The 21,894-nt window shown below is 36.8% G+C and overlaps 2 protein-coding genes across 3 annotated transcripts in view; both read left to right on the top strand.

Annotated features, from left to right (window-relative positions):
* DNAH12 (dynein axonemal heavy chain 12) overlaps positions 1 to 14,546 on the top strand; it is a 304,653-nt gene extending 290,107 nt beyond the window's left edge. The window contains 1 exon segment of the mRNA XM_037798810.1: positions 14,224 to 14,546. Coding sequence (XP_037654738.1) covers positions 14,224 to 14,414 — 191 coding nt within the window. The 3' untranslated portion in view covers positions 14,415 to 14,546.
* Positions 14,547 to 15,650: 1,104 nt separating this feature from the next.
* The window catches only part of ASB14 (ankyrin repeat and SOCS box containing 14), a 41,131-nt gene continuing 34,887 nt past the window's right edge, over positions 15,651 to 21,894 (top strand). The window contains exons 1-6 of one of the 2 annotated variants that reach the window (XM_037798748.1): positions 15,651 to 15,737; positions 16,355 to 16,491; positions 19,520 to 19,574; position 19,832; positions 20,013 to 20,144; positions 20,241 to 20,399. In XM_037798748.1, the coding sequence (XP_037654676.1) occupies positions 16,370 to 16,491; positions 19,520 to 19,574; position 19,832; positions 20,013 to 20,144; positions 20,241 to 20,399 (469 nt within the window). In that variant the 5' untranslated portion in view covers positions 15,651 to 15,737; positions 16,355 to 16,369. Of the gene's footprint in view, positions 15,738 to 16,354; positions 16,492 to 19,519; positions 19,575 to 19,653; positions 20,145 to 20,240; positions 20,400 to 21,894 lie in introns of those variants that run through there. The other variant, XM_037798739.1, reaches the window with a different exon arrangement.

Here is a 21,894-nt window from a genome sequence, read left to right as displayed (position 1 = left end):
TCTCCAGCATTTGTAGTTTCCTGTTTGTTTAATAGCAGCCATTCTTATTGGTGAGAAATGATATTTCATTGTGGTCTTGATTTGCATTTCCCTAATAGCTAGTGGAGATGAACATTTTTTCTGTGTTTTCTAGCCATTTGTATTTCCTCCTTGGAGAAATGTCTTTTTATATCTTTTGACCGTTTTATAATTGGGCTTTTTGTACCATTGTTGTTGAGTTGTAGGATTTCTTTATATATGCAAGATACCAGTCTCTTATCAGATATATGTTTTCCAAATATTTTCTCCCATTGCATTGGCTGCCTCTGCACCTTTCTGACAAATTCCTTTGAGGTACAGAAGCTTTTGATTTTGAGGAGTTCCCATTTATCTATATATTTTTTCTGTTATTGCTTGTGCTCTGGGTGTAAGTTCTAAGAAGCTACCTCCCATTACTAGGTCTTGAAGAGGTTTCCCTACATTATCTTCTAGGAGTTCTATGGTACTGTCTCTTATATTGAGATCTTTGATCCATTCTGAGTTAATTTTGTATTAGGGTGTGAGGTAGGGGTCCTCTTTCATTCTTTTGGATATCCAGTTTTCCCAGTTCCATTTGTTGAAGAGACTGTTCTGTCCCAGTTCAGTGGATTTGGGGACCTTATCAAAAATCAATTGACCATAGATCTGGGGGTCTGTTTCTGAATTCTCAATTCAATTCCATTGATCAATATGTCTATCTTTGTGCCAGTATCATGCTGTTTTGACTACTGTGGCTTTATAGTAGACTTCAAAGTGAGGAAGTATAAGTTCTCCCACTTTGTTTTTCTTTTTTAGAATACTTTTAGCAATTTGAGGCCCCTTTCCCTTCCAAATAGATTTGATAACTAGCTTTTTAAAGTCTGCAAAATAGGTTGTTGGAATTTTGATTGGTATTGCATTGAATCTGTAGAACAGTTTGGGTAGGATTGACACCTTAAAGACATTTAGCCTTCCTATCCATGCACATGGAATATCTTTCCATCTGTTTAGGTCCCCTTTTATTTATTTTAGTAAAGTTATGTAATTTTCTGTGTAGCGGTCTTCCACATCCTCGGTCATGTTTATTCCTAGGTACTTGATTTTTTTAGTTGCTATTGAGAATGGAATCTTTTTCTTGAGTGTCTCTTCAGTTAGGTCATTTGTAGTGTATAGGAATATTACTGACTTAGGTGCATTAATCATGTATCCCACCACTTTGTGTAATTTGTTTATTAACTCAAGTAGCTGTGTCATTGATTTTTCAGGTTTTACCAAATATAAGATCACATCATCTGCAAATAATGACAGTTTTACTTCTTCCTTTACAATGTGGATGCCTTTTATTTCTTTGTCTTGCCAGATTGCTCTGGCTAGAACATCTAGCACAATGTTCAATAATAGTGGTGACAGCAGGCACCGTTGTCTCATTCTTGATCTTAGAGGGAAGGCTTTCAGTCTCTCACTATTGAGTAGTATGCTGGCTATGAGTTTTTCATATATGCCCTTTATCATATTGAGGAAGTTTCCTTCATTTCCTACCTTTTGAAATGTTTTTATATTAAAAAAAAAGGATGCTGATTTTGTCAAATGCTTTTTCAGCATCTATTGAGATGATCATTTGATTTTTCCCTTTAGATTTGATAATGTGCTGTATTACAGATTGATTTTCTTATGTTTAACCACCCTTGCATGCCTGGGATGAGCCATACTTGGTCATGGTGTATGATATTTTTTAATTGGATTTGATTTGCAACTATTATGATGAGAATTTTTGCATCTATATTCATTAGGGAGATTGGCCTGTAGTTTTCCTTTCTTGAAGCATCTTCATCTGGTTTTGGTATTACAGTGATATTAGCTTCATAAAATGAGTTAGTGTTGCATTTTCTTCAATTTTTTGAAAGAGTCTGAGTAAGAATGGTGTCAATTCTTTTTGGAAAGTTTAGTAAAATTCCCCTGTGAAACCGTCTGGCTCTGGGCTCTTTTTGTAGTTGTAGTTGTTTTTGTTTTTACAATGATAAATTATTATTTATTTATTTTTAATTGTGATTGTTCACAAACCATATAATTATCTAAAGATCCCAAGTGTACAATCAGTTGCCCCCAGTACCATCATACAGCTGTGCATCCATCACCACAATTAATTTTTGTTCAATTTTTAGAACATTTTCATTACTCCAGACAAGAAATAAAGACAAAAAAAAGAAAACTCAAATCCTCCCATAACCCTAACCACCCCCCCTCCATTGTTGACTCATAGTATTGGTATAGTACATTTGTTACTGTTGATGAAAGAACGTTGAAATACTACTAACTGTAGTATATAGTTTGCAATAGGTATATATTTTTTCCTATATGCCCCTCTATTATTAACTTCTAGTTGTAGTGTCATACATTTGTTTGGTTCATGGAAGAGATTTCTAATATTTCTACAGTTAATCTCGGACATTGCCCACCACAAGATTCACTGTTTTATACATTCCCATCTTTTGACCTCCAACTTTCCTTCTGGTGACATACATGACTCTGAGCTTCCCCTTTCTACCACATTCACGCACCATTCAGCACTGTTAGTTATTTTCACCATGTGCTACTGTCACCTCTGTTCATTTCCAAACATTTAAGTTCAACCTAGTTGAACATTCTGCTCACACTAAGCCACTGCTCCCCATTCTTTAGCCTAGTTCTATATCTTGGTAACTTATATTTCATGTCTATAAGTTTACATATTATAATTAGTTCCTATCAGTGAGCCCCTGCAATATTTGACCTTATGTGTCTGGCTTATTTCACTCAGTATATTGCCCTCAAGGTTTCATCATCAACCCATTTTTTTTTAAGATGGTTTTGTTCACAACCCATACATTCCATCCTAAGTAAACAATCAATGGTTCCCTGTATAGTCACATATTTATGTGTTCACCACCCTCACCACTATCTATATAAGGACATCTACATTTCTACCACAAAGCAGGAGGAAGAGTCAAAGAAGGTAGAGAGGCAAAAGAAAAAGAAAAAAGAAAGAGAAAAAACAAACAAAAAACCAACATGACAGCTAGGAAGCAGCAAAAGGAAAGATAACCATAGATCAAAGTAGAATAAAGAGTCAGACACCACCACCAATGCCAAGAGTCTCACACCCCTCCCCTATGCCCCCCTCTTATTTATATTTACCTTGGTGTGTTGCCTTTGTTACATTAAACGACGCATAATACAATGATTCTATTAATTATAGTCTCTAGTTTACATTGATTGTATTTTTACCCCAATACCTCCCTATTTTTAACACCTTGCAAGGTTGACATTCATTTGTTCTCCCTCATGAAAAAACATATTTGTACATTTTATCACAGTTTTGAACAGTCTAGGTTTCACTGAGTTATACAGTCCCAGTCTTTATCTTTCCTTTTTTCCTCTGGTGTCCCACATGCTCCTAACCTTCCTCTTTCAACCATATTCATAGTTATCTTTGTTCAGTGTACTTACATTGCTGTGCTACCATCACCCAAAATTGTGTTCCAAACCACGCACTCCTGTCTTTTCCCATTAGTGTTTCCTACAGAGCAGGTATCTTGTTCAGAAACTCTCTCATTTCTGTTTGTCAAAGAATATTTTGAACTCTCCCTCACATTTGAAGGACAGTTTTGCCAGATATATGATTCTTGGTTGGCGTTTTTTCTCTTTCAGTATCTTAAATATATCACACCACTTCCTTCTTGCCTCCATGGTTTCTGCTGAGAAATCCACACATAGTCTTATTAAGCTTCCTTTGTATGTGATGGATCGCTTGTCTCTTGCTGCTTTCAGGATTCTCTCTTTGTCTTTGACGTTTGATAATCTGATTATTAAGTGTCTTGGCATGGGCCTATTCAGATCTATTCTGTTTGGAGTTTGCTGCACTCTTGGATCTGTAATTTTATGTCTTTCATAAGAGATGGGAAATTTTCATTGATTATTTCCTCTATTATTGCTTCTGCCCCTTTTCCCTTCTCTTCTCCTCCTGGGACACCAATGATACACACATTCCTGTATTTCATTTTATCCTTAAGTTCCCAGAGACTTGGCTCATATTTTTCCATTCTTTTCTCTATCTGTTCTTTTGCATGTAGGCTTTCAGGTGCCTTGTTCTCCAGTTCCTGGGTGTTTTCTTCTGCCTCTTGAGATCTGCTGTTGTATGTTTCCATTGTGTCTTTCATCTCTTGTGTTGTGCCTTTCATTTCCATAGATTCTGCCAGTTGTTTTTTCGATTTCTGTCTTATGTACGCCCAGTGTTTTCTTTATAGCCTTTATCTCTTTTGCCATATCTTCTCTAAACTTTTTGAATTGATTTAGCATTAGTTGTTTAAATTCTTGTATCTCAGTTGAAGTGTAAGTTTGTTCCTTTGGGTCATAACTTCATTTTTCTTAGTGTAGGTTGTAGTTTTCTGTTGTCTAGGCATCTGACCTCCTTGGCCACTTCAATTGGGTTTTCCCAGATGAGAACAGGCTCAGGTCCCAGAAGGAAGAAATATTCAGTATCCAGTTTCCCTGATGGTGTGTCTTAGAGGATTGACACATCCTGTGCTTTTCTGCCCAGCAGGTGGTGCCTGTCAGCCTGATACTCCAAACTGGTGTAAGGAGGTGTGGCCCATGACTGTTTTCCCCCAGGCTGAGGTCTGGTTCTGAATGGAAGGCAGATAGTAGAGCTGGGCCCCACCTCTTTCCTCTTGGGAAGATATGCCCCCTAGAGAGATGTCATTTGCATATAAATAGATTCTTTGTTTCTCTGACTCTGCTATCTCCACCCCTGTCTGGGTCACAGTGCTGTAAGTTTAAAATGGCCGAGGCTTTCTCTACTGCAGAGCACTGTGAGCTGAAAATGGTTGAGGCTTTCTCCACAGAGCTGCCCAGGTTAAGAGCGAGAGAAAGGGACAGAAAGCCCCCTTTCAGGGTCAGTCTACAGCCCCCAGATTCACCCGTCAGCCAGAGATAGCACCCGATCCTTTGGGCTCCATCTCAAGACAGATACGTCCCCTGACTCTTAAAGATCAGTCATCACTAAAAGCCTCTGTCAGCTTATTGGGGATTCATAGCTTGTATTGAGCAGTTAACATTAAAACCCCAGTTGGAGCTGGGCTGAGGTATATTCGCTTGTTCAAAGAGTGCTGCTCTCTAGCACCATGAAGCTTTGCAGTTCAGGCTGCCATGAGGGAGGGGACTTTTGGCTTGGGTCCACAATTTTTACTTACAGATTTTATGCTGTGATCTCAGGCATTTCTCCCATTTCAGATTGTTGCACAATGTATGGACAGTAGCAGTCATCTCCCAGCAGTTATTCCAGATCTTTTACTTGTTGTTCCTTGCTTTTTATTAGTTGCCCTGGGGGGACTAACTAACTTCCACTCCTCTCCATACCTCCATCTTCTCTTTCCTCTGGCCCTGAGCTTTTATTTGTAGGAAGCTTTTTGATGACTGATTGGCTCTCTTTTCTTGTGATTGGTTTGTTGAGGTCTTCTATTTCTTCTCTGGCCAGTCTAGGTTGTTCATGTGTTTCCAGGAAATTATCCATTTTCTCTAAATTTGCTAGTTTGATGGTGTACAGGAGCTCATAGTATCCTCTGATGATTTTTTTTATTTCTTCAGTAATATCTCCCCTCTCATTTATTATTTTGTTTATTTGGATCTTCTCTCTTTTTGACTTTGTCAGTTTTGCTAAGGGTTCGTCAAACTTGTTGATCTTCTCAAAGAACCAACTTTTGGCTTTATTTATTCACTCTATTGTTTTTTTGTTCTCCATATCATTTATTTCTGCTTTAATCCTTGTTATTTCTTTTCTTCTAGTTGCTTTAGGATTTGTTTGCTGATCATTTTCTAGCTTCTTCAGTTGTTCCATTAGTTCTTTGATTTTAGCTCTTTCTTCCTTTTTAATGCATGCATTTAGAGCTATAAATTTCCCCCTCAAAACTGCCTTTGCTGCATCTCATAAGTTTTAATATGTTGGGTTCTCATTTTCATTTGTCTCTAGATATTTAGCAATTTCTCTTGCAGTTTCTTCTCTGACCCACTGATTGTTTAGGAGAGTGTTGTTTAGCCTCCAGATATTTGTGAATGTTCTAGATCTTTGATGGTTATTGACTTCTAGTTGTATTTTAGTAGTCAGAGAATGTGCTTTGAATAATTTCAATCTTTTAAATTTATTGAGGCTTGTTTTATGCCCCAATATATGATCTATCCCGGAGAAAGGTCCAAGAGCACTAGAGAAGAATGTAAAGCCTAGTAATTTGGGATATAATACTCTATATATGTCTGTTAAGTCTAATTCATTTATCACATTGTTTCAGTTCTCAGTTTCCTTACAGGTCCTCTGTCTGGTTGATCTATCTATAGGAGAGAGTGGTGTATTGAAGTCTCCCATGATTATTGTGGAAATATCCATTGCTTCCTTTACTTTTGCCAATTTTTGTCTCATGTACTTTGGAGCACCTTGATTGGGTGCATAAACTTTTATGATTGTTATTTCTTCTGGTGGATTGTCCCTTTTATTAGTATATAGTATCCTTCTTTGTCTGTTATGACATTCTTGCATTTAAAGTCTATTTTTTCTGAGATTAGTATTGCTACACCTGCTTACTTTTGGCTATAGCTTACATGGAATATTTTTTCCATCCTTTCACTTTCATTCTTTTTGTGTCACTGGGTCTAAGATGAGTCTCTTGTAAACAGCATATTGATGGTTCATATTTTTTAATCCATTCTGCCATTTTTTAATCTGTGTCTTTTAATTGGGGAGTATAATCCATTCACATTCAATGTTGTTACTGTGAAGGCAGTTCTTGAATCAGTCATCTTATCCTTTGGTTTTTATTTGTCAGAACTATTTTTCCCTCTCTCTTTATTTCCTTTAAGTTATCCTTAATAGTACTCGTCAGTTCTGTGCCCTCTTCCATGACACTTTCTCTTGTCTTTTTTTTCTCAGCTGGTAGAGCTCCCTTTAGTTTTTCTTGTAGGGCAGATCTCTTGTTAACAAATTCTCTCAGCATTTGTTTGTGAAAATTTTAAGCTCTCCCTCCATTCTGAAGGACAGATTTGCTGGATAAAGAACTCTTGTTTGGCAATTTTTCTCTTTCAGAATTTTAAGTAGGTGATACCACTGCCTTCTTACCTCTGTGGTGCCTGCTGAGTAGTCAGTACTTAGTCTTGTTTCCCTTGTATGTGGGAATTGCTTCTCTTGCTTTTTCAGAACTTTCTCCTTCTCTTCAACAGTTGACAATCTGATCAGAATATGTCTTGGAATGGGTTTATTTGGATTTATTCTATTTGGAGTTCATTGAGCATCTCTGATTTGCATATTGATGTCATTTAGAAGGGTTGGGAAGTTTTCTCCAGCAGTGTCTTCGAATATTCTTCTTAGCCCTTTACTCCTCTCTTCACCTTCTGGAACACCAATGATTCTTATATTTGTGCCCTTCATGTTGTCTATCATTTCCTTGAGATCTGTTTCAAATTTTTCAGTTTTTTACACCATTCATTCTTTTGTGCTTTAAACTTCCATTGTCCTGTCCTCGAGGTCACTAATTCATTCCTCTACCTCTTCAGATCTCCTGTTATATGTCTGAAGAATATTTTTAATTGGATCAGCAGTATCTGTTATTTCCGTAAGATCCACTTTGTTTTTAATTTACTCTTGCAAATTCTTCTTTATGTTCTTCTGGGGTCTCCTTCATGTCCTTTATATTATGACATTAATGTTTGCATGTACTTCTTCGATTAATTACTCCAGTTCTGTGTCTCCTCTGGCTTTTTAATTTGGAAACTTGGATTATCCATATCTTCTGGTTTCTTATATGCTTTATAATTTTCTGTTGTCTTTGGCCTCTTGGCATTTGCTTATCTTGATAGGGTTCTTTTAGGATATGAAGGATTATATGAACATTTATCTATAATTTAGCAGAGCTACAGCTTGGTGGAGTGCCATTTTCCTGACCTACCAGCAGATGGCACTCTTGAGCCACCTCTTTGCCTCAAGCCAGTTCTCCCCCAACTTCATCTGTGCATTGAATGGGGTCCAAACCATGTGAAAGTCCAATGAGTGCACCAATTTTCTGTGTGTACTGGGGACTGCCAGCCCTGTGGGTGGAGGGTGTACCCTGTGCAGTTTGGCAGGGAGTCTGCTCCAGGACACAGTGGTCCCAGCCATTCCCAGGGCTGTGGGTAGAGTACTCTGGGGCTGCAGAGCTGTGTGTCTCTTTCAGCTCAAATGCCCCACAGTCCCTCTCTGCCATGCACCCACAAGTCTCTGGGATTGGGGGAGGGCTCCTGGCACTTTGATGCTGCGCCCTTGCCTCTAGGGTGTTCACACCATGGGCTTCCATGGAGGAAGAGTGGATGGTGTCACAAGTCCATCGAATCCTGAATTCCTTCAAGGAAGTTCGCAGCTGCAAAACTGTGAAGGCTTATCTCCCCAGTCAACTGCAAAGTGGGCTGTACAGGGCATGGAAAGCTGCCCCCTTCTGCGCTTTTCTGCCAGCTCCTACTATCAGTCCCTGGTACGGGGGCTCTTGACTGTGGGTCTGTGAAGGGTTATCACCTGAGCCAAGTGCCAATAAGGGTTCCATGGGCATGGGAAGGTTGCTTCCCTCCGCACTGGTTAGCTAGCTCCAACCACCTGTTCCCCAGCAGCATTCCAGGCTGAACACTCACTGGTCTTAAACATAGTCTCTCAGTTTGTCCAAGTACATACTCACTATGGGTGTAAAAGTCCCTGCCCAGCCGGTAGAACACTGGAACTGCTGTTTTGGAGCTCTTTCTGTCCTTTATCTAATGTTTTTCATGGAGGAGAGTTTTGCTCTGTCTGTCCTAATCTGCCGTCTTCCTGAAAGCTAAATATACTTTTAACAAAATATGTTTCTGTCTCAAATCTATTAGGACTTAGTTAAATTATAAGTGGTGACTATGTTTACCTTAGAAACGTATTGGGACCCCAATTTTTTTGTGGCATTTATATTATTTTAGGACTAAACATCATTTCTGCCTCTTTATGCTCTTAGTCCATGGGATTGTCTTTTCTTTTCCCCTCCACATACTTCTACAAGGGGTTTCAGAGAGTCTATAGCTGCTTACCCATGGTTTGATTCTGAATTCTCTTTGTACACTGCTCAGAGGCACCAATAGGCCAGACACAATCTTCAGCTAGTGACTAGCATTTTCTGACTATAAGAAACCCCTAGGCCTAAGAGCCAGCCAGGTACTTCAAGGCCTGGATATTGCAAGCCACTTGAGGTGATGGCCAACTTTGCTCCCTTGGAGAAGCTACTTGTTCCTTCCACCTACTGCCAAATCATTTTCCCACAAACCTGAGGAAATGGGGCTCATTCTTTTATTTTATCCTTCTATAACTTTTTACCAACTTTTTATTTTGAAACAATTTCAGACTTACAGGATAGTTGCAAAAATAATACAAACTTATACAGAGAACTCCAAAATACTCCCCACTCTGATACCCAGATCCACTAACTTAACATTTTGCCGTATTTGTATCTCATTCTATCCTTCTTTCCTTCCACCGTCTACTCTCTCTCCCTCTCCCTCCCTCCCCTAAACATTTGAGAGTAGACTGTTTACATCATGCTCCTTGAACACTTAATACTTCCATGCATTTTCCTAAGAAAAAGGATATTCACCTACGTAACCATCTTAAGTAGAGTTATCAAGTACAAGAAATTTAATATTGATATAAAGCTTACAGTCTATATTCCAGTTTTTCACATATCCCAAAAATGTCCTTTGGGGACTTGACTCCTACCTGACTAGATCAAGTCCAGGATCATGTATAGAATTTAGTTATTTCCTCTTTAGTCTCTCTCTGTTTTTAATTGTGGAAATATATTTACAACATGAAATTTCCCATCTCAACCACAGAACAGCCTAAGGTTTAGTGGGAATAATGACATTCCCATTGCTGTGCTACCCTCACCACTGTCTAAGACCAGAATTTTCCCATCAGAAATACTGCCCCATTACGCATTGACTCTCCATTCTCCCTCTGCCTCCCCCTGCCTGTCCCTGGTAACTTGTACTCTATTTTCTGTCTCTATGAATTTTCACATTTTAGCTATTTTGTATATATCATATATATTGTACAAAGTTTGTCCCTTTCTTCCTAACTTCCCTCAGCATTTATTCAAGGTTCATCCACATATAGCATGTATCAGAACTTAATTTCTTTTTATGGCTGGGTACTATTCCACCATGTGTATATACATCATATTTTGTTTATCCATTCATTTGCTAATGGACATTTGGATTGCTTTTACCTTTTGGCAATTGTGAGTAATGCCACTTTGGACCTTTGTGTACAAATATCTGCCTGAGTCCCTATTTTCAATTCTTTGGTGGTATAAACCTAAAAGTAAGATTGCCATCATATGGAAGTTCTATTTTAACTTTTTAAGGAATCACCAAACTGTTTTCCATAGCAGCAGAAAACATATTTCACATTCCCACTAACAATGTACTATGGTTCCTATTTCTCTGCATCCTCACTAGCACTTGGTATTTTCTATTTTTTAAAAATGTGAGGTGGTATCTCATTGTGGTTTCCTTAATGCCTAATGATGTTGAGCATTTTTTTCATGTGCTTATGGGCCATTTGTATATCTTCTTTGGAGAAATGGATATTTAAGTCCTTTGCCCACTTTTAAATTGTGTTATTTGTCTTTTTATTGAGTTGTAGAAGTTCTTTACATATTCTGTATTCTAAGTCTTTATCAGATATACGGGTTCCAAATCTTTTCTTCCATTCTGTTGGTTCTCTTTTTATATTCTTGATAATGTCCTTTTATGCACAAAAGTTTATACTTTTGATGAAGTCCAATTTATCTATTTTTTTGTTGTTGTTGTTTTTCATGCTTTAAGTGTAAAGCCTAAGAATCCATTGTCTAATACAAGGTTCTGAAGATATTTCCTGCTGTTTTCTTCTAAGAGTTATAGTTTTAGCTTTTACTGTTAGGTCATTGAACCTTTGTAATTTTTGTATATGATGTGAAGAGTCCAATTTCATTCTTTTGCATGTGGATATTTGTTGAGAGACTTCCTCTTTTCCCACCAAGTAGACTTGGCACCCTTGTCAAAAATCAACTGATCATAGATGTGAGGATTTATTTTTGCACTCTCAATTCTATTCCATTGGTTTATATGTCCATCCTTGTGCCTTTACCACACTGTTTTGATTACCATAGCTTTGTAATAAGTTTTAAAATTGAGAAGCATGAGTCTGCAAACTTTGTCCTTTTTCAAGCTGTTTTTGGCTATTTGGGGTCCTTTGCCCTTTAACATGAATTTGATGATTAGATTTTCCAGTTCTGCAAAGGCGGCTATTGGGTACTCTCAACCACTCTATGTCTTTGTATATAAAGTGAGTTTCTTCTGGACAGCTTATAGATGGATCTCTGCCAATCTCTACCTTTTAATAGGAGAGTTGAATCCATTTACATTTAAGGTAATAACTGATAAAGATTTATTTCTACCATTTAGTTATTTGTTTTCTGTATGTCTTGTAAGTTTTTTGTTCCCCAGTGGCTCCATTGCTGCCATTTTTTTTTATTTCATTATTTTTTTGTAGTGTACCATTTGATTCCCTTCCTCTTTCCTTTTCTCTATTTTTTTTTGTTATTTTCTTAGTAGTTACCTTTGTGGTTATAGTTAACATGTTAAACTAATAACAAACTAGTTTGAATAATACCAATTTGATTTCATTAGAATATAAATGGTCTACTCCTATACATCTCTATCCCTCCCCCTTTATATTGTTATTGTCTCAGGTTACATCTTTATACATTGTATGCCCACTAAAATGGATTTTAATTATTGTTTTGCACATTTGACTTCAACATCATAAAGTGGAAAAAAGCACTTACAATCCAAAAATACATTATACAGGATTTTATATTTACCTATGTAGTTACCTTTACCAAGTTCTCTTTTTTTTTTCTCATGGTTTGAGTTATTGTCTATTGTTATTTTATTTTAGCCCAAGGGACTCTCTTTAGCCTTTCTTGTGGAGCAGGTCTTCTGGTAACGAACTCTTTCAGCTTTTGTCTGTGAATGTCTTAATTTCTCCTTCAATTTTGAAAGATAACTTTGTCAGATATAGAATTCTTGATCGACACTTTTTTTTTTCTTTAAAGACTTTAAATATGTCATTCCCTACTGTCTTCTGTCTCCTTGGTTTCTAATGAGAAAATCCTGTTATTATTATTAGGGATCACTTGTATGTGACAAGTCACTTCTCTCTTGCTCCTTTCCAAATCCTCTCTTTCTCTTCGGACTTTGACAATTTTGCTGTGTTGTGGTGTAGATCTCTTGGAGTCTATCCTGCTTGGAGTTTATTGAGCTTCCTGGATGTGTATATTCATGTCTTTCATCAGATTTGGGAAGTTTTTAGTCATTATTTTCTACAAATACCTTTTCTGCCCCTTTCTCTCTCATCCTTCTGGGGACTCCTCTGATGCATATTTTGGTGTAGTTGATGGTGTCCCATAAGTCCCTCAGGCTCTGAACAGTTTTCTTCATTCTTTTTTCTGATAATTTCGATAATTCTTCAAGTTTGGATAATTTCGATCATCTTCAAGTTTGCAGATGTTTTCTTCTGCCTGCTCAAATCTTCTCTTGAAACTTTCTAGTGAGTTTTTCATTTCAATTATTGTAGTTTTCAGCTCCAGAGTATATTTGGTTCCTTTTTATAATTTCTATCTCTTTTGTTCAGACAGCATTTTCCTAATTTCTTTAGATCTTTGTCCATGGTTTCCTTTAGCTCACTGAAACATATTTAAGACAGTTAATTCAAAGTCTTTGATTAATAATTCCAAGGGATGAGCTTCCTCAATGATGGTTGCTGTCAAATTCTTTTTTTCCTGAGAATGGGCCATACTTTCTTGTTTCTTCATGTTTTTTATAATTTTTTGTTGAAAACTGGACATTCTGAGTATTATGTTGCTGTAACTCTGGAAATCTCCCACTTTTCTGGAATTGCTGCTTTCTTTTCTTGTTGAGGGCTAGAGTTGTCAGTTTGTAACTTTTCCAAACTATTTTTGCTTCCAAAGGGGGAAAGGAATGAAAGGAAAAAGAAGATACTATTTCTTTAAGACTCCTCTGCTGTACTGCCTGTGGGGCTGAAACAATAGTTGCCTTCCTTACCAGCTCCCCAGTGATCAAAAACAGCAATCAGAAGCAGTGGTCAGCAGTCAGACCACACACCCTAGTTTTTTTTTTAATGACAAAGTTCTTACTGCCCACCCTGGTGCCAGCAAGCTACAAACACAGGCTGCAGTCCCCACAGCTACCAGCCATACAGTTGGGGGATGGGGAAAGGTAGCTACTACACAGATGGTGAAATTCTCCAATATTTCCTGAAATTTACCAGCCTCTTCTTCTAGCTCTTCCATGGATGCTGCAAGTATTCCATTAGACTCCAGGATTCCATAATAGTTTGATTCAGACAGTTCCTGCCAGTTCAGTAGTTGTTTTGGTGGAGGGGTTGATTTCCTGGAGCTTCCTACTCTACCGTCTTCCCACAATCTTCTCTGTGTTATAATTTTTTCATTCTTAAATAACAATAAGTGAGAACATTTACAAATCACCCAGAATCACCACCCAATCCATCAAATATTTTCATTATTAATGTTATTCAGTTTTAACTATGTGAAACATGGCTTTGGTTTAGAAAGACTCCTAGTATCTCATATCTGGCTTTGGGGTATTGTTTATAGATTGTTTTTGTTAATAGGTAAGAGTTAGTATGTTTTTCTTATTACCTGCTGAAAACGTATAGAAACTTCATCTTCTAATGTATGGGTTTCTTTTATTAGAGCTCTAAGCAGCTGTATTTCTCCTTTTGCATCTCCCCCGATAACTTATGCTGTACTTTTTTTCCTTCTTCCCTAACTTTTCCTGTTCTCATTCCTTCCATCTCAAGTCCTTGAGTATTTTCATGCATGCCAAGTGACCAGGACTTTAAAATTAATTCCTGCCTTCTAGACTTAGACATATGCACCATATGAAATCATTTGTCTTGTTTCATAACTATACTTACATACCAACTGTTAAAAAAAAAAAACTTTAAAATCTTAAAAAATCATTATCATAATCTTAGATTTAGACCAGTCATTTTAGTATAAGATAAATAACTGTTCTTTTAAAACCAGTGGCTATTTTCCCTTTATCAAATGAATATATTTCTTATTTTTCAAGCTAAAAAGTCTGAGATTCTGAAGTCAAATGCCTATGTCTGTCCCCTCTACAAGACAAGTGAACGTAAAGGAACTCTTTCCACTACGGGACATTCTACTAACTTTGTCATCGCGATGTTGTTACAGACGGACCAGCCCACCCAGCACTGGGTCAAGCGTGGGGTTGCTTTGCTTTGTCAGCTGGATGACTAAATTGAACAAATTTAGAAAACTTCTGAAAGAAGAAAAAATATTGTCTTCATTTAAAAAAATATAAATATATATTATAAAACTCCAAGTATCTTGGTGTCGTTCTTTTAAATTCTTTGTGAATGGCTTCTGCATTGTTCTCCTCCTTGATACAGCCCTCTTGAATGGAATATAGCTTTCTATATGGATTCTTTTGAGATCATAATCAGATACTTTTTCACAGAAAAAGCAATGTTTCTGTGACACATAAGAAAAATCTTTGGAGCTTTTCCTAGTTCCTTCTTTTATTTGCTATGTACGAAAAGCAGATTTGGAGGACTAAATGGATAAAATTTAACTAATATCAGAATTATCTCTTTTCACAAATGTGATATCATTTCTTCAGCTTCAGTAATAGTTTAGTTTCCTCTCACCTACCTGAAGTGATTATACACCAATATTTCAAATACATAAAAAAGTTGTAAATAAGGGAAACATTAAAATAATTACAAAACCAAATCCCTTACCTTATACATTTAAAGCATTAGTTCCATTTCCCACTGTCCCCTTATGACTAGGAAAGTAAACTCACAGTGGCATAATTGACACACAAAGGCAGTAAGATGGCTGGAGGGAACGCTCCATACCTGAGGGGGTACTGTGCCTCTTAACATTTGCTTCATATTTAATTGGGAATGCCCAGTGGTCCCTTTGTTATTTTTATTACTTGATATTCTTATTACTTAGTATGTGCTCATACTATTAGTGTACATTGACAATTTTAAACATTTCTACAAAAAAAATTAAGCCAAAGTTTGATTTAATGATTATGTGTATTTAATTCCCTCCTTAGGATTCCCAGCACATCTTAGGCCACAGCTCCGGACCCCAAGGAAAACGCAGATACAGCTACCCAGTGAATCAGGGCCACTGGGACAGTCACTTTTGATAATTCGGTCAGAACAAAATGTTTGACCTTTCATAGGTAGAAAATTGCTTCTGGTTTGTACTTGCTATGTGCATCAGTCTTAAGAGAATGGATTCATGTCACATAGTCATACACCTGTAAAAAGCATTTTATTCTAGGAATAAAATGTTTAACTATTTGAATTTAATGAATACAGCAGTGAAGAAAAGAGATCATGTTTCCAAACAGATCTAAACCACAGTGAAAAACAAGGAGAATGTGCCAGACTGTCTTATGATCAAGTATTTATAGTAGAGCTATTAATGGAATGGTCACTACAGGGGAGTGGAGCTCCTAAATATAAATGAAATTCTGAGGCTTACATGTGCTAATATTTGACATTGAAAACTTCAGTGCTGTCCTAAAGGATAGAATAAAAGGTAAAAAAAAATCGTTGGTATGTAATCAAACCTATTCTAAGCTAAAACAAATGTTATTTTAAAACCATGTAGATATTTCTAATAAATGACATTGTTTTTTACTATCACTATTCCTATTATGTATTGGGTATATTATGAGAGTATACTTATTTCTATAACATGTTTGTTTTGAGTGTTTACTAACTAAAATTTTTATTTTCAGTTAACTAAATAAAATTTTCAGCATAACATTGACTGTGTATAGGAAAAATGTTCTTTTAGGTGAGTGTTATAATCACTGAGAAAAACTCATTAGCAAAGTCTAACAGTTCAATGTGAGCATTTCCAATGTTACAATGGCTTATATCTAAATCTTATAGTAAAGGTCGTTTTTCCTGAGTAAGTTTTAAGTAAATGGTTTTTCATGGAAACTCCCAATTTATGCTGAAATATGGCAGTTCAGAAAACTCATTCATGTTCATGGAAATTTTAGAAATTAATATTTTGTTTCCTAAATTTTATATTTTTCTCATTTATTCTATCAATTTTTAGAGTTTCTAAATTTCATTTATAATTTTAAGCAGTTGATGCTGTTTTTGCAACTATAAAAATATTTTTAAATCATTCTGACTTTAAAGTAAATCTGCGTTTCCATGGATCATTACACCAGTGATGAAGACATAGATGATGACTTTGATACCCAGTTCATCATTCAACAGAGTTTACAGGATGTTTACAAGCTAGGAACTACACAACACGCTCCTGAGGATGAGAGGTAAGGCTGTATTGTATTCTTCTTGGTGAGGCTGTATAAGAATTCAATAGTTGAGACTTGTCATTAGCATGACTCTAGTACTGTGACAAAAATAGGAGAGAAAGTCAGAATCCAATGAGTTGTCATTTAAATATAAGATTTGATGCCTGGCCAAAAAGGAAAAATTTGGAAATAATTCAGTATTTAATTAGACAGTAAGGAAAATAGTCAAAGAGGGTTGGCAGCAAATCTGGGTAAGGGGATATAGACTGGAAATCAGAAGGAAGAAATACACAATGATATGAAAAGCTAGAGAAGAACACTAAGGCTTCTTGTCTTTAGAGAGCTAAAGAAATGCATAAATCAAACCAAGACATATAATAAGTTATGAGTGAGGGTGGGGTCCAGTCCAGGAGGAATTAGGTAAACTTAAACCCAAGAGAGACTAATCCCCTCTAAAGGGTGTGTGGGTTTGGAGTTCTGATACAACGAACGTAGAAAAGGATTCAGCAGGTCCCTCGATGTAGGAGTCACCCTGGACATGGGGAGCCCCCACTATCACACTTAGTCAAATGCTCTCTGGCTGACTGGCAACCTCAAGTCCCCTGAGGTAGTGTATTAAGCGGGGATCTCGAGAGAAACAGAACCAACAGGATATATATATAGATATATATATCTGAGATTAATATAGACATTAAGAGATTTATTATAGGAATTGGCTCACATGACCATGGGCATTGGCAAGTCGAAATTCCCTAGAGCAGACCACAAGTTGGGAACTCTGATGAAGTTTTCAATGAGTTCCCCAGGAGAAGCTGACTGGCTAAAGTAGAAATAGAAATTCTTTTTCCTAACTCTGAAATCATCAGTTCTTCTTTTAAGGCCTTCAATTGACTGGATGAGATTCTCTCATTGCCAAAGACCATCTCCTTTGTTGATTGTGTGTGTAATCAACCACAGAAGCAATCAATTGACTAATGATTTAAATCCATGACATATCTTCACAGTAAGTCAGGTCAGTGCTTGCTTGACAAACAACCAGACACCATAATCTAGCCAAGGTGACACAGGAACTTAACCATCACAGGTAGTAACTACTGTTTTTCTGTGGTGATAAACCCAATTAGCTTGAGATAGTGACTTCCATTTGCCTGCTAGAGGTGAAACTGGATAGTCTTTTAAGCCCCAAGAGAGTTTCTAATTAAATATAGAGGTGATGAAGTATATCAAACCTGTATTACTTTTTTAATTTAACAAACTCATACAGTGATCACTATGTGCCATGATATTTAAGCAATTCAGAAATATCAACTCAAATTCTAATTCTCATTAGTTTTCCATGAGGTAGGTACTATTACTGTCTCTATACATGAGGAAGCCAAGGCACAGAGAGTTTAGTGGCTTCATTGAGGAAGCAGCCGTCTGGCTCCAGAGTCTATGCTCTTCACTGCACACTATTCCTACACTTTTGTGTTGAGTTTAGGATTAATCTTTAAAATTACATTTAAATATTTAAATTTTTGTAATGGTTAAGAAGTGGGACTTACTATCAGTTTTATTAGTCTTGTGATTAAAATTTAAAAGGCATATTTGAGTAGTTGACTTTGAATTCCTGACTTTAGGTTGAAAGGCATTAGAGATTTTGACTTAATTAGTAAAGAGTATTGAAATGTTTCAGAGAGTTTGAAATTGGCTATAGTTATAAATTTAATTTATTAGACTTTCAAGAAGTATATGATACTTAGGAAGGCTTGCTAATTTGTCAGGTACTTGAAGGAATTAAGAAACTATAATATACTTATTTAGGCCACAGATGTCCACATTTGAATCCCCAAAACCTGTGAATACATAACCTTACAATGCAAAGGGGAATTAAGACTGCAAGTAGAATTAAGGTTGCTAATCAGCTGACCTTAAAATAAGGGAGATTGCCTGGGTTATCCAGGTGGGCACAGTGCAAGCACAAGTATCCTTAAAAATGAGCAGAAGAGAGAATCAGAGAGATGACAGCATGAGAAGGACTTGGCCGATGTTGCTGCTTTGAAGTTGGAGGAAAGAGCTAAGAGCCAAGGAAGACAGGTGGTGTCTAAAGGCTGGAAAAGACAAGGAAATGGATTCTTCCCTAGAACCTCTAAAGGGAATGCAGTCCTGCCAACACCTTGATTTTAGCCCAGTGAGACTCATTTCACACTTTTGAACTACAAAACTGTAAGATAATAAATTTGTTGTTTTAAGCAGTAAGTTTGTGGGAATCAGTTACAGCAGCTATAGAAAACTAATACAATACTAAATCTATAACTTTTAAATTTTTAATTTTTTAATTTAAGAGAATTTAATAGACCAAATTGCAAATACGAACATATTGTCTAAGGGAGTTTATTCTCTTCAACATGAATTATAAAATAATCAAAGAAATGGGAAAGTGACAATCCTTGTTAACCAGAATTAAATAATCTTATAAGATTTATCAGTTGAGTTTTAAATTTTATTTTAAAATATTTTAATAAGCAAATGTTTCTTTATTGAAAATTGTAAACATAGTGTTTTCTGAGCACAAAATCTGACCATGAATATCTTTTAAAACTCATGCGCTGATTATTTACTATTTTTTAATTACAATTTTTGCTAGAATTATTGGCATTATGGAGTGGCTGTTAAATTTTTCCATGTGATATTGTGACATTCACTCCTGGGCAGGTTCAGTTCAGCTTATCAAACATTGGCTGAGTGCTTTCTGTGATCTATACTGTCCTTGCCCTAAAGAAGCTAACGGTTTAGTGAGGGGAGGCAGACATGTGAAATAAGTTTCCAAAGAATATGTTAAGGGATGCGCTTTATTTTGGAAGTATTTCTGTTAAGCCTCAGTCATTGCCTCATATGAGAGTTTGTCCCTGGTTTAGAATTACATACTCACACAAATACATTATATAATACAAAATAATACAAATATATATTGCATATATATAATTAGATATATATATATAGATTGTATATATAATTTACATAATAAACAAATACATGTAAAATATATATATTTTTTTCTCTGCAGCTTCTCTCCCTCTTTGAGTGCTGACTATATGAAGATAATTGAAACAATAGAGACAGTTAAGTTCTCTTCCTATTCTATCCCCTTCAACTCATAGTAAGATGTGATGGTGACAACTGGCAGCATTTTCCCTCTAAGTCTCAGGAAGCCTAAAATCGGGTTATTCCAAAAGCTGAACACTTTGGGGATCTACAGCTGATTGTCCAGAGTGTGAAGTAGCCTTGCCAAGGAGAGGAAACTCAGCACAACTCAGCAAAGAGCTGCTGGGATCCTCCATGGACAGAGCTGTTTTTCTGTGTGTGAGAAGACTATGAGGGTATTCATAGGCCTCGGTGATAGATGAAAGGCCTATGCCATTTAAATTTGTCTTTCATAAAAGTTGGTGCTAGAATTCTGTTGTCTCATGCACTGACCTTGATGGTGGAATTCAGAAGCAATATAGGTGGCTTTGCATGTGTGCCAAATGTGAATCTGTTCTCATTTGACTTCTTAATAGGTAAGGAAGATATATTGTCACAGTTGACCAAGTACCATTATGCTTTTGATGAAGCAGATGGGATAGGCTGGCTTCCTCTGCATAAGGCTGCAGTGCAATTAAATACGAACATTCTAGAAATAACCTTGAAAGGTAAACTTCCTTTATAACTCTACTTGCTACTCTGAGAAATAAATTTAAAATTTATTTATAAATCTTAACCTGAATGGTCTAATGGATTTATTTCAGCTTCAAAACCCAGTACATGGGAGCAAACAACCCACAATGGTGAAACACCACTTTTTTTGGCTGTCAACAATTGCCTCTTAGAAAATGTCAGTCTTCTTCTTCTCAATGGCTGCAATCCGAATGCCAAGAATTTCGAAGGCAACTCTCCTCTTCTTACAGGTAAATTAACACTTTCATCTATGGACAGGTGTCTGTGGCTCTGAGTCTCCTCTGTGCCCATAGGTTTCAAAGGCAGCTTTCTGTGCATGGTTAGGGCACTGTCACTCTGGTCCCAGCCTGGGTACCTGATCTGCAGGAAGCTTTCCTTTGGCTGGCCTGTGAGGTGACCTCATGCAAGATCTCTGCCCAGTTCAGAGCAGCTTATTCTGCCTGGGTGCCTTAATTGAACCAGTTAAGACATGTAAGAGGGGATCAGAGTAAGAAGCAGCAGCTAATGGAAAGGGAAACTAAGGTCTGTGTAAAGATGGCAGATTGAACACATAGGACCAACTTTGCTACCTCCTGAATCTTCATATAAACTATAGTTAAGTAATTGTTTTAAAGGGAGCAAAAGAATGGAAGAACAGGAAAGGAGTCAGCAGCAAAACAGTTTTTTAAAACCTGGAGAGCAGAGGAATGAGTGGTAAATGAGAAGAAAGCAAAATCTTAAGTTGGTGGTGGGGAACGCCAAGAACCAGTGTGATCCTCAGAAGACTTGGAAACTATTGGCAATAGGTACCTCATTTTGCATGGGGGAGGAAGTGCAGTTAAAACAGGAGGATTGTTTGAAAATTATCAAGAAGCAGGTAGTCAGCTTTCTAAGTGGCTTCTCTTGCTCCATCCTGCTAGGACATACTCCTCCCCAACCCCAGAAGAATTCTGGAGGTTTATTCTCTGGACAGGCTTAAACAGAGGGTCTCTGGACTGGGGGATAGTAGGTACTGTGGGAGTAATGTGCTAAATTAGCTGGAGGGATTAAGTAAATCTAGGCTGAGATCTCCCACTGGAGAGAGAAAGCTGGGCTCCCACTGGGCTCCCAGAAAGCTGGCAGTCTGACCTCGGTTACCCTCCAGAAGAGGCTTCTCTGGACAATTTGACTAGCCCAAGAAAAAATATGTAAAGATACTGACATTGGAGGTTCCCAAACAAATAACTCAGACATATAAACAACAGTTAAGCACATAGTCCACAAGCCCTACCTACTGTTTAGAGTTTCCAATCAGCATTTTAATCCTCAGCTCTTAATCATGAGCACTCAGCCAAGGACTACAAGCCGTCGAGGAACGTCTTCTATATGAAGATCAACAAATAGAGATAATAACTTGGAGGAAACTGATTGTTTAGAGAAAGAAAATGTAAGGGAAAACTATCAATTTCCTCAGAGACATTAATAAAACAAGAACAGGATGCTACAAAAAATATCAAACAAAAACTCTTAAAATAAAAATATGATACTAGAAATAAACTCAACATGAATATTGAAAGAAAGTTCAGGAAACTTTCCAGAAGAAGATAAGTGGAAATAGGAAAGAAAAGAAATAAAAAAAATTAGAGTGATAATTCTAGAGGAGCAACATGTGAATAATACGAATGCTAGAAAGAGAGAACAGACAAAATGGAGGCAATATATCATCAATGAAATGTCAAGAAAATTATTTCCTAAAATGAAGGACAT

The sequence above is a fragment of the Choloepus didactylus genome, chromosome 1 (assembly GCF_015220235.1).
Source record: "Choloepus didactylus isolate mChoDid1 chromosome 1, mChoDid1.pri, whole genome shotgun sequence".
In the NCBI taxonomy this organism is placed as follows: Eukaryota; Metazoa; Chordata; class Mammalia; order Pilosa; family Megalonychidae; genus Choloepus; species Choloepus didactylus.
This window is presented reverse-complemented; position numbering and strand designations above follow the sequence as displayed.